We start from the raw sequence: 14,186 nt of genomic DNA, 5'->3' as shown, positions 1-14,186 counted from the left end.
ATGGACTGCAGAGGGCAGTGCAGCAAAATCCATGCTTGTACTATGTTTCCACGTCTTTGCTAACTGACCTCACCGCCCCGCACTGACCAACGTCGTGAGGTATGGTCAAATTTCCTCCACACCTCGCACTGTATGGGAAAACGCTCGTTAAGCAGTGGATTGACAAAAGGGCTGCACAAGTACCGTACACACATAGGGCAAAATAATGATGAGTCGGTTCATCAATTAAAATCCATTCCTGAGTTCACGATGCATGCACGGAAATGCGCATGGCCTGCAATAATTGATTATTCTTTGCGCAATTGACATGCCAATGTTATGCTGTTATATACAGGCTAAGGGAGTAAATATAATTGTACAAATGAGACAAAACAATTAATGAAAATGAGATGGTAAAAACATTTTGCTCATTGCCAATAATCTTGAGCAGAAGCTGGTGGACCCCAAAAGCAAGAATAGCAACCCAAAGCTCTGAGATCTTGATGGGGGTTTTTTCCCTCTTTCGTTTTGTAAAGCGTCTTGAGATGTTGTATTTCAAATTTGTAAGCATTCAAATTATCGTTGTTGTATCGTAGCTTTGACCATTTTAATAAACATATACATAGGTCCTTTTTTAAATTCCCTACCCCTCTGCTGGAGCAGACGGACGAAGGGTATGGCATCAGTGCAGGATCGACTATAACTGAACCCACATTGCGGCTCCACAAGCTTGTCAGGATGCCTGGCAAAACAATGAATTATCCTTGCCAGGACCTTTTTTTTCAAGCTAAGGGAGATGCTCCAGTAGTTGTTACAACCAATGCCCATCTCCCTTCTTCCAAAGAGGGACACCGTGGCTTCCTTACAATTCTGCAAAAAACATTCAGTGGTCTAAACGGTTTTTACGATGTCATATAAGGCAGCCTCCACACAATCGGCACCCTCCCTTGGAAATTCGCTTAAGTGGTTATCCCTGCTTGACCCTTTACCTGGTCTCAGGCTACGGATTGCTCTGTGCACATCCACAGCAGAAGGGATACCAGCCAGCCGCTCACATGAAACATTTTATTCCTCCAACCTTTGGGGCTTCACATCCTTTGCAGAGTAATTTTTTCTTGGGCTGTGGGAGTCCGTGCCTCCCAAACCTCACAAATATTCTAAGAAAATCTACAGACTTGGTCGTCGGGTTCAGATATATAATTACCATTTTCTCATTTAAGGATGGTAATTGGGGTAGTGCTGTGAACTTATGTATAGATGGCATTAACAAATTCTTTGTGATCATGAACTGCTGAGACAGATTCCAGCTCAGCATTCCTTGACCACCATTCATCCTTACAGCACCAAATGACTCTTTAAACCTCCGAATGAAGGTTGTGATGTCTCCTCATTCCCTGGGTATGAGATGTTGTATATGGTGAACATAGGCCTGCCACCTCCTCCACCAACCGGCGTTTCTGGGGAGGTCTGGATTCAGTATCCAGTGCAGCCATAGCGGCTGCATAAGCCAAAGTTCTAAACCTCACCCCTTTCTGCTCTGCGTTAGGGGGATTGGGATCAATAAGGCAGTATGCAATCGTTGATCAAATTCTCACTTGAGATGTAATGCAGTTGGATGAGACCAGGCTACTGTTGGGTTGAATGGGGTCCGAGTTGATTGCTCTCGACCCCCCCGCCCCCCCCATGGTGGAAAAACAGTAGGCACATCTTACAGATGGCAAGCCAATGATCAGTGGACTGATTAGCGGACTGATCAGTTTCAACGGTATGCACTTACTCTAACTGTTCTGCCACCGTATAGTCCAACAGAAATTCACGATTTACCCAGCAAGCACCCAAGATGTTTTTTGTTGTGGATTCCACAGCCTTCCCCTGTTTTTATTGAACTGATCATGCCTTATAATCACTTCCACCCAAGCGCTAGGCGTCCACAACCCACTCGACTATTAAAGTCACCCCAAAAAAGATGTCTGCCCCAAGAGGGCACTTTAGCCAACAACTCAGACAGAAGGTTTTAGAAAGCATCTTGACAGCTTTGCCTGCATCCATCCACAGATGTTCACCTTCAGTGGGAGTGTAGGCAACCCCACCACCATCATTGTTTGCCTTCTGTTGATGGAGGGATACTCCTATAACAGACTTGAGTATAACCTCACACACATCACCGGCACGCTGCCACACACCCTTAATGTTTTTTTGTTCAATAGAAAGAACCACACTCCCTTTCGTTTGCTGTTACTCTGGCCTGAGATGAATGTCCACCACTCACGATGACTGGAGACAGAACCCAGTCAACTGGGCCTCCTGTATTCCACAGACGTCCAAGTAGTAGTAGTTTATGGGTTTTAATCCCTAGGCATTGCCAAAAGTGATTTGGCCAGAGGATATGCTAGAATAGATGTCTGCCCCCAGGGGACCTCAAGTGTATACTTATTTTAGATTTTCTCATGTGGTTCTCCGGTAATGAAATTTAAGAGGTGGAAAGGTTACCAACCGCTCGCACCTGACCACAGCATAGACGCACACACAGACACATAATGCGTTCACACACGTACACATGGTTACACACACACAATGTTGTGAGGTGACAGTGGCAGTGATGGTTAGAGAAATGTTTGATGGTGTTAGTGGTGGTGGCTGTGTTTATAGTGATATTGGTGGTGTCATGCACTATTCTGTAGATGTTATTCATATTGATGCTATTGATGATGACAATAATGGCCTACAGGGTTGGCAATGGCTATAATATTGATGTTATTGTTTACAATGTTGTTCATTATGACGTTATTAATGATGATATTGGTGATGATATTATCAATGTCACCCAAGACTGTTGGTGATGGCTATATCAGTGGTATTTTGCTAATGCTAATGATATTAAGAGTCTGTTATATTATTCTTGATGTTGGTGATATTGCCACATTAATGTTTTTTAAATCATTATTTTATTGATGATGATGCTGATGTGGGTAATGTCGCCTACATAATATTGGGGAATGCTATGACAGTATTGTCAGTATCATGTTTTTTTATGATGTTTACGATGATATGTTATTGATGATATTGATGTTCGTGATGCAAGTGATGATGAGGCCTACATGCATTGGTGATGTCGAAGCTGTTGGCCGAATGCAGGTGGTCGACGCGAGACTGCAGCTGGAAGGGCGCCATGGTCATGTTGGGGTCGCTGTTGTGCAGATAAATCCCGAAGCGGAACGCCTCGTACTCCTGTTCCATGTGCGGGATGAAGAGGGCTCCTGGAGACACGCGAGGACACACGGGGGCGTGGTGAATGGGACATCAGGACACGCTGAGATAGGTAACACGCAGAGACACGTGGGGGAATGCCCAGACACATGACAAACTGAGACAGGGACGCACAGATACATGGGATACATTTAGACAAGAAGGGGACAAGGGAAACATGAACAGAGGTACATCCGATAGTGAGATCTGGGTAACACGTGAGGACATCATTAGAGATATGCGAGGATGTAGATGGACACATCGAGAGACAGGGGAAACACAGAAATTAGTAGGGACATGGAGACGAATATAGGATCGTTGAGTGAGGTTCGGGAGACACGGATACATAATGAGAGACTCACAGGTTTGTGAGGATACATTGAGACACATGGGGAGATAACAAGTGTTGAGATTCACACATCGATACAAAAGACAACACAGACAAGGGGACACGAAGTGATAACAAATGCACTGACTCGGAAATGAAGGGGACATATGACAGATCCATTAGGGACACAAAGACAGGGATATGCAGGGCATACGAGAGGAACACGGTGAAACAAAAAAATGCAATGACTCACACGCATAGTTACAGGGTCACACAGTGAGACAGAGATTAGAGGGAGATACTTGAGCAACAAGAACATAATATACGAGTTGAAGACAGGAGAAACACAGGTCCACTATGGGATAAAAGGACGTCAAGAGGACATGGAAGACATAGACAATAAATACAATTACATGCTGGGACACAGGGACATACACATTTGAGGGAGACATAGGAGACACGAGGACGTGAGAGTGTCTATCTTATATTTATATATCTGTTCAGACACATGGGGACATGAGAGGGAATATGATGGGACACGTAGATATGTGAGGACATGGAAACATGAGGGAGACAATCCAATGAATTTTGAGGTGGGTGATTTGTAACCACCGCCACAATTTAAATGTTTTCTTTACAATCTTTTACCAACCTGCATGGTGAAGTATGGTTAAAGGAATAAAGAAGGCTAATGGGCATCACACCCTTCCTTCCTGTAAACTAAAGGAGTCACGCCGCCTTCTTGGAGCAGTAGGCAATAGAGGAGGAGGCTGTGTGCTCCGTGACAGAAAATGGGGCTCTTATAATAATAATCATTGAGCCTCTGAGCTACCCGAACTCTCACTCAAACCCTAACTCTAGTCCCTAGACTAAAACATTGTCCCCTCCACTGTAAATATTTCATATAGTGAGGTATATTATTGTTAAGTGACAAATTGGATATCACATTTTGGATATTTAATGGTGCAACATATAAAGAAAATGCTGATATGAAAGAACCAACGTTTTGTATGATCAGCAAAAAAGGCCTTCATTCAGCACTAGATTGATCAAAGTGCTGACCATTTCTTTTTTTTCCTTCCCCAACCAGTGTGGAGCAAAGATGTGGCGGTATTCGCACTGCGCTATAAACCCAGCCTCCTCGGTGGGATTCCTGGCTATGGCTAAGATCCTTGACGAGTGACATCTTCTCCGGTCTTAGGCCCCTTGCTGAGCCAAACCGCACTGACCAGCGTGGTGAAGCAAAATCAAACAGCCCCCATGCCCGACACAGCATGGAGAGGCCTTCATCCAATATTGGATTGATTAATGGCAATGTGCTGTTGCCCGGTTGTAAATAAAATAATAATTTACAACCGGGAGATGGCATATTGATGCAAAAAAAAATTTCAATGGAGACTGGGGGTTGAAAACAAATAGGACAAAATAGTGAAAATATAAAAGCCACAAAACAAAAAAGAGTGGAGCCATGGGAACGTTTAAAAACACATTATTTTAAATTTATGTACACAACATTTTAAAAAATTATAATAAACGGTCAGAAAAGTCGAAATGGTTTCCTCCTCAATTGAGATTAGGCCAGTGGTCATTTTATGTTTACAGCCCTCAACCACTAGTGTAAATTCCACGCTTCTATGCCCAGGACTTGTATGTCCAAAGGACAACCACTGTTGACTTCCCCCACAAACTGGTACTCGTTTTAATGACCCCAGAGGGATGATGGGATGAATTAACCGCTGTCCTTCTGACTTTAAGTCAAGCGCTATTCCGACATGCCATGCAGATGGAAAATTACACTTTCAACTAAGGTTGAAAGCGTTATAAAAGGGTCTCCTTTGCAGTATTTCAAGTGCCATTCACCCTGTTTGTAACGTGGGGGAAGGGTGAGGCATCCATCATGACTCATGCAAATATGGCTTCAGTACTGTTAATTAAATTCAACCGAAAACAAACGCATGCTGGAATGCATTACATAATCCATGCATATGCGTATATTTTCCGATTGCATACATTTGTTGCAATCTATTTCTTGCTTTTTAAAATGTTTATCTCAATCGGTGCTAACTAATTCAAAGGCATGATGGCTGGTGGTTAAGAGGAGAAGGCAGACATGGAGACATGCACAAATACACTTGTAGACAGTTTAACACGTAGGCTTTCGCGACCAATAGTATCCATAATAGAGGTTATTTGGATTAGATCACGTAAATATAAATGTGTCGTTAAACCCGTCACCACCCGATACAGCCAATTAGTTAGGACACTCGGAGACAAATATAGATATGGGCACAAACGCATGGAGACATAGAAGCACATGAGAGACATATAAAGGACACGTGGCAACACAGGGACACCAAAAATAACAGGAGCACATTGAAACAGAGACATTGGGACACAGAGACAAAGAGACACGAGGACACATGGAGACATGGAGAATCGGGATACATGAAGAAATTGCAAACACATAAAGACATGGAGAAATTGATACACGGGGAGAAAAAAGGATATTCCACGAAGCTCATGGTCCTCCCAAAACCGCATGAGCACAAACCATGGCAGATGTGGATACCTGATGCACATACGGAAAATATTTAATTGTCCAGTGTGCAGCTGTGGTCATCCAGAACGGACCGTACAACATATAACGACGCAATGCCTGATCCACAAATACGAAGGAGACATCACAGCGATACACTCCGCTGCTCCTGACACGGTTATCTGGCTTGACCACCTGAATGTGAAATTGTCGTTGTTGCTCTGCATCTACATCAGCAGCCATACGAAAGAAGACAACACAGAGACAGACCCACGGCGACATGCATGCGTTGTCCACAGGAAGCACCCCTCCCCCCACCCTGTCAATGGGTGAGAGGAGGGGTTGTGCCCCCGGGGCATCTCCATCGCTTAATTGAACCATCGACCCAGCTTTAGATAATCACACACTCATACACACACACACAGTCATATACATAACAAAGACAAAAATCCTCCGTATAGCTTTAACAGACTGTAGGAGCAAGTACAGTTAGTGAGCACCTATGAAGGCCGGCACAACACATGAGGGGGTGGGTGGCCGGCACCATGTCTGGCCACCTTTGTTTCCCGAGTCGATCTAGGGAAGGCCCAGAACTGGTTCAGATCATCGTCACTGGAGGCCACCGTGAGCGGGAATCTAACTCGGGTGGTCAGGTTCGTAGCGCAGCGCGCTAACCACTACACTACGGCTGCCCACTCACTATCGCTCTCCATTCATACCCACACTCATATATATACACACAGTCACAAACAAATAATTTACTTTTATATGCAACCTTATACATAGAACACCCCTACAGTACTGGCTTATTGATGATATCATAAGCCTTGACCAGGTCAAATAAAGCAGAGCTATAGGACCTATTGCAATTGCCTACACCTCTGCTGTAACAGATCGACAGGGAATATGGCGTCTGCTGGGGCACCCCTACCTGTAATCAAATTGGGCCTTCGCAAGCTTCTCAGCGTGCTTGGCAACACAATGAATAAGCCTTGCCAGGACCATTCTTGGCAAACTAAGGAGGGAAATGCCCTGGTGGCTTTTACAATGAATGTGATCCCCTTTCTTAAAAAAGGGGGCAACCAGTGCATCCTTCCAATCCTGTGGAACCTGTCCTGTGGTTCAATTAGATTGAACGATTTAAGTGAGGCATCTTGCACACATTCACCACCCTGCTTCAGAAGATCACTTTGGAGGTCATCCCTGTCCAACACTTTACCTGGTCTCAGGCTTCGGATTGCAGATGTCACATAAGCCAGACACTCACCAGGGGTAACTATTTTCTCCAACATTTGATGCTCAAAAACTCTCTAAGAATCAGTCCTCCTTCCTCCCCATTTGTCCCATGGTGCTGTATGGCTTGAGGAGTTATCCATATCTCTAGAACTCACAGGAATGTTCAGCAAATCTACATACCTGATCTTGGGAGTTGATCAGATTGTTATTGTTTCCTTTCAGGATGGTAATAGGGGTGATGTTGAAAATAACTTTATAGATGATATTAAAGAGTATGTATGTTGAACTTCTTTTGCACCGTTCGTAACCAACCATGCTAATCTGAGGTGTGGGGCAAGGACAACAGACTAAGTACAAAAAGCAGTTTTAAAGAAATTAGTTTTCAAAGAATGATTTGTGGTTATGGGCCATTGAGGCAGTTTCCATCTCCTCAGGAATCGGCAACCACCAGTTTTTTTTGTGAGAAAAGACTCTAAACTTCTGAACGTAAGCATCTTCATTCTTGGACATGGGATATTGTACATGGTGAGAATGCACCTGCCACTTTCAGCTAGCTGGAACACATCAGTCAGTTATTATGAGGAGGGCTTATTAGGCATCCAAGGCAACCCACATCAATTGCATCAGCCAGAGTCCTCAACCTCATCCATTTCCCCTCAACATCGTAAGGAAAGGAAGATGCCAATCCCTACTGCAAACAGTCCTTAACTTCTCAATTCCAAGAGCTAGCTGATACCAGGCTATTGTGGGTTTAAATGAAGTCCAAGGTGGACACCTATCCCCCACAGTGGAAGTGCTGTACAGCACAAGCATCTTAAATATGACAAGCTAATGGTCAGCGGACAGATCAGCTCGTCCAAACAGCCCCCACCTCATCGTGGTGCTAAATGGTGAAACTGTGGTGTGTTTTGAAAAATGCTATTGGCTGATTATCGTTGTGTGGCATCTACATCCACACCAGCACCACCTAACGCCCCTAATGCCTCCACCACCATGGCTTCCACCTCGCTTCCTCCATCCTAGTCACTACCCGATCCCCATCCCTAATCTTGCCATTTTGTACCGTAGTCGGTAAGCATTGTCAAGCACCTTAGTGAAAGGCGCTTTATAAAATCCAAAATATAATAGGAAAAAACATTGACTTTGGTCTGGTGTGAGGGGCTGATAGCCTATCCTCCTCACCAACGAGAGATGAGGAATGGTGGTGGTGGCTGTCTATGCCCCCACTAAAAAATGAACATCCATAGAGGAATGAAGGCAAGGCTCATTAGTCAGACGCCAGGTGTTGGTTAAAGTGGCCCCGTGAGACAAAGTCATCTTAATAGGTAAAGTAAATGCCCAAATGGGTCATAAAGCTAGCACCTGGGTGGGAGGGAATAGGAAGCATAGGTAAAACAAGCTCAATGATACCGGCAGGAGGCTACTAGGTTTCAGTGCGGCTCATGGACTTATAATTACCGACATGCTGTTCTGTCATCGGCACATCCACACAACACATTTAATGTATGCCAGGCCCAAGAGAGAACATCTGCTGGAATATGTAAGGGGTGGAACAGCAAATGTGAGTTTATGTCCTTGACATCATGACCTACCGTAGACCTGATCTGCTCAAACATAGAGATATGTATACATGTGCTCATATTTACATACAAAGACAAATATCCCCGTTTAAGCTTTAAAAGGCTGTTGAAGCAAGTGCCGTTAGTGAGCACCTATGAAGGCCGGCATGGCACACGAGGGTGAGTGGCCAGGACCACGCCCAGACGCCTTTGTCTCCCTAGTGGCAATGTTTGCACATCACACCAAGTACACATTTGAGGCTTCATTCGACCAAGGAGGGGCCAAAGATTGGTTCAGATAATCGTCAATAGTGTTGGCGATGAGCAGGAAAAAAGACAAATGTCCACTGGTTTAGCCATACAGCGTGTTGGTGGAAATGTTGTAAGCGAGCACCTATTAAGACCAATGCAACACACAATTGGTGGGTGCGGTCAGCATCACCATTGGCCACATTTTCCTCCCGTGTTTACACTCTAGTAGCTACTCATTTGAGGCTGAGTTGACCGAGGGGTGGTCCAGGACCGGTTCAGATATCAATTGCCACTTGTTGATTAGGGCCTGGAATAAAACAGGTCGTTATAATTGGATTTCAGGACACTTACCACTACGCAAACACTCTCCAGACTTGAATACACACTAGGGACGAATTTTTAAAATAAAATCAGATTTAGAATTTTCTGCTTTTTAAGGAGAATTCGACTCAGCCTTATTTTTGGGGGAAGGTGGGGGTGGATTTCAGATAACTTGCATTGTAAATGTATTAGTGCTAACAAAAGTGATGTCATGCCATGTCAAAACATTTTTGTGGGAACAGTGTGGACATGCCACGATGAAAGTGAATTCGCTTTCCATTTTTTATTTCCAAAATAGGAAATTTTCGGATCACCTGAAATTTGATGTCTAGGCCCCATTTTGGGATTTTTCAGGATTACTTTAACATTCCGAAGACATCCCCGATACTCATACACATATGTATGCACACGCGGACATACATAGACACAACACAACTACGCGTGTATGTACACATGCACATTTGTGTTGTGACTTTTAAGCATGCGTGTTGTACGTATGTATGCCGTGCACTTATGTGCATATGTATAATTACTTTTATCTGCATACATTACATGTGCACACATATAAGGTACATTTTGAACCGATACTGGGCCCCAAACTCTTCACGATTTCACACTGAAAAGCGTGAGTTATGATCAAACAACTCCCATGGCCATCATGGTGGAAGGAGACTTTCTTTCAAAGCGCAATGGATTGCCAATGAGATGCAAATTATTTTCCATTTTATATATTATATCTAGGAAAGCCTCGCTGAGTCAAGATACTTTTTCACAAGAGAGTCCTGCAACATGGGGATGCACGACCATTTCCATTCATTTTTGGTTTCATGTCAGAGAAAACCCACTTCGCGTACGCGTTACATAACGTTCAAAAGGTGCGCTATATGGACAGGATCATGCACATTCTTGCAGTATTGCCATCTCCTCTGCAAATCTGCATAGTCCCCTTCGTATCCCAGCTTGTTTGGAAGGTTTACTCATCTCTATGTGATCTGCCAACCCTTGCCCACAAAGATCCACGAGTGCATTTCCCCCACCAATGGGTAAGGGTTAGTTAAATAAATGTCAGCTTAATTTAATTGTCCCATTTCTGTCAAATATATTCGTACTGGATTAATATTACTCTATATTTAATGCAATAAACAATGCGGAATTATGTAGGGTATAAATATGGCTGTATTGCAAGACGATGTACGGAAAACACTTACGTTTATTTTATAGACAGAGGCAATCAGTCAAGCAGAGGAAATATTGAAGGTATTGGGCCCGGACTTGAACGAGGGCAGGGAGTCGACAGCACCGATTGCTCGGGGAATGGCGTTAAGACTATGAATGCAGCAGATGGATACATCAGGGGAGAATGATTGACATTCCACCGAGCTAAGATTGACTGGGGGGCTTCAACAGAAAGCTTTGGTTGCAGGAGGGAAGAGTTCGTGGCAGGGAGTAGAGTGAGATGAAAGGGGAAAGGTGGGAGAGCACAGGGAGGGGAGTAGAGCGAGATGAGAGATGAGACGTAGGAGAGCACGGGGAGGGGGATAGCGTGAGATGAGATGGAAGAAAACATGGGGAGGGGACTCGAAGTGAGAGGTAAGCGGGCACATGGAGGAGAGTACAATGGCAATTAGAGGGTAGAGAGGTAGGCCGAATGAGTGATATCTGAGCTGCTTCTAAGGCTTCCCAAGATCAACTCGGCCTTAACTGAATACCTGGTGCGGTCTGTAAAAACATTAGCATTTGGGAGGCAGGCGGATGGGCATGGTCCTGGCCACACCACTTCCGTGCGTGGCGCCAGGCCTTAACAGCACCTGACACTATAGCCCATATGGATACACGGGGATCTATCCCCTATGTGCTCGTGTGTGACGAGATTGTGGTCAATCTGTCTCACATGTGGTGCCTATTTTTTTACTTTAATCGTTTAACCAAACACTCCGGAGACCCACACAAAGCACCTGACACTCACAAGACACTCACAACTCATCAGATACTACTGACCTGACACCCCTTCAGACAATCACCACTCACACTGTGCTGGTGGGTGTTGTAGTGGTTCCTGACGATATTTCGATTCAATTCACCATCAGTGGGCACGTGGTGTCTGCCCCTGCCTCGGGCTTACTCTCGGTCGGCTCTGCCCAAAGAAATTTGCACAACTGGTGCAGTGATGGTGTGTTTACCAAGTTCAGCAATGGAGAGACAAAGGCGGCCGGGCATGTATAGTCCTGTGCAATTAATTTAAAAGAATAAATTAACTTTCTTTTCACATTGCGTCGATGGTGTGGCGCCTCCAGTGGGTTGAAGGGGCCACGTGAACCCATTACATGCAGCATCTAGGTCTCGAATTCCCTTATTACACACGCGATTCGACGCACGTATCGCTCGGTTAATAATACTCGACATCTTTAATTAATATAAATCTGTGCCAAATCCAGTATGTTCTAAATGATTGTGCACATGACAGCGTATGATTTACAACCATCATTCAACTACTCTACTTCTGCATCATCAACAATCCACATGTTTGCTTACTCGAATCAATTAATAACCCGCATTTGTATTCCACACGTCCCCATCACCGCCCCCATCATCATCATCAATTAACAACTCGAATTTGTTTAATCACTCATTATCATGACCACCACCGTCATCATCATTAATATTGCACTGCCCAGTTCTGTGGTTCGTTTGCATTGTCTGTCTGGATGTGATTGTCTTAAATGTTCTGTCTTAGTTGTGCTGTCCCTCTTGTATGTTCTCCATTTAGTTTGTGATTGTCTCGTGTTGTTCTGACTGGTTCTGACTGGTTTGTAACTGTTCTCTCTCTCATTGTTCCATCTCGTTCTGTCACATTCATCCCATTAGCATGCACTCATAAAGGTTACGTTTGCATATTATTTGTATAAATCGTAAATACTGTAATAGAGTTGTGTTCATGATGGTGGTGACCGCGGTGGTGATGCGGGTTGTTAGTTAATTAAGATTGATATTGGGACGTGTCATACATATGCGGGTTGTTCATTAATTTGAGTCATTCACAAATGCGGTTTGTTAATTGATGATGGTGATGATGATGTCGAGTATGATGGTACAACAACCTCCCGTTGCCTAGCAACGCGACCTTGAAGCGCTCGCTCTAGGACCCATATATTCAAGAGACGGTCCTTGTCCTATAACATCTGGCAGTTCACCAGCATTGATTCAAATAAAACTGACTGCTGATGAGACACTTTGTCAAAAACGGTCAATGCTGCTGAAATTATTCACTCCCAGAAGGCTGTGGTGCCGATGGGTTGTGTAACTATTTGTTTATGTATAGGGACAGATGTGATGAAGGAGATATGATCTGCTTATCTATTCTGGACTGTTACGAGCATGCGCAGTCATCGTGTGACTGGGCAAGACTGGCAGTCACTGATGAATATTGACCGCGAAGAAAAGCCAGTGGGATTGGCCAAGACACATCGCTCGGTGGGCAGATGGACGAGACTGGTGACAGAATGACAGCCAATGGTCGGAATCCAAGAGAGGCCAACCACTGTTAAAATGGAGCGATGAGATCCACTCATGTGCAGGAGTAAGAAGGATCGTGGTATCACGGGATTGTGAGGGATGACAGCAATGTCTGAAGTTCGTCATCCATCAGTGGATAGACCGTGGCTGAAAATGTATCCATTGTTGTACTCTACTATTTACACACTTATTTGCTCCCTACCTTCGCAAAGCATTACTGACCATTGTGGTAAAATGTATTGAAATAACCAAGACGACACGCACGGAGTAGTGAATACTTAAACCAGCTGTGAATAGACTACAAAGGTTGAACATATATCCAGGGTGTCTTTAGGGTGTATGGAATTCGGTGTTTATGTGTACTACACAGCCGGTTCCAAACGCAGGGAAACCAGAGACCCAGACCAGACCAGGACTCAACCAGTCCCAAACTCAGACCTGGAATCCGTCCAGCACAAACCGAGGACCCAACCACACCAGAACTGGAGATTAAACGAGGCCAGATCTGAACACAAACCAGACCATCAATTGCCATCTCAGACCCGACCCAACTGCATTGTAAGTGCTGCTTATGTCTCCACATGCGTTAACTACAGCAGCAGCGTGGGAGTGAAGCACTGTGTACGACTGTTCACGTACACAGGTGTCCATGTGTATGTGGAGGTGTGATGTGACACAAGGCATCTACTACATGGGATGAGACGAGGATATCAAGGATCAACTCGCACGTCACAGATCCCTTGTCTCGTCAAATGTATCTGCCCTGACACGTACTTGCCATCTCAAAAAGAACCCTTGCCTCATCCTACATTAAAGCCTTGCATCATCTGATACAAAACACTTGTCTCTTCCAATACTATTAAACTTTTTTTTATTTCACCAGGTAGGGCCCACTGAGCCATCCACCTCTTTTTCAGAAGCGACCTGGCCACAAATGATAGCTCAACGAAGTAGCTTATCATGTGGAAATTTATAGCAGTCAAATACTCTAAACGCATATTTATAAATGAGAAAAATCCACGCAACCACGAGGATAACATGCAAACTCCAAATTTACAGGCATCAGGGTCGGGATCGAACCCACGATCTCCTGCATACCAGGCGAGGTAGTTATCATCTCGCCACCATTGTATCATATTATCTTATTTAATGCAGAACCCTCGGCTTACTTGACACAATATCCTTGTCATCACAAACATTGTGTCCACCACATGTG

The 14,186-nt window shown here is 44.4% G+C and overlaps 1 protein-coding gene across 1 annotated transcript in view; it reads right to left on the bottom strand.

Annotated features, from left to right (window-relative positions):
- LOC144718569 (glutamate receptor 4-like) overlaps positions 1 to 14,186 on the bottom strand; it is an 80,933-nt gene that overhangs the window by 40,865 nt on the left and 25,882 nt on the right. The window contains exon 4 of the mRNA XM_078593941.1: positions 3,078 to 3,236. Coding sequence (XP_078450067.1) covers positions 3,078 to 3,236 — 159 coding nt within the window. The remainder of the gene's footprint in view (positions 1 to 3,077; positions 3,237 to 14,186) is intronic.

The sequence above is a fragment of the Lampetra planeri genome, chromosome 5, assembly GCF_965212315.1.
Source record: "Lampetra planeri chromosome 5, kcLamPlan1.2.h2, whole genome shotgun sequence".
Classification (NCBI taxonomy): domain Eukaryota; kingdom Metazoa; phylum Chordata; class Hyperoartia; order Petromyzontiformes; family Petromyzontidae; genus Lampetra; species Lampetra planeri.
Note: the sequence above shows the minus strand (reverse complement) of the source record. Positions and strands in the feature narration are given on the sequence as shown.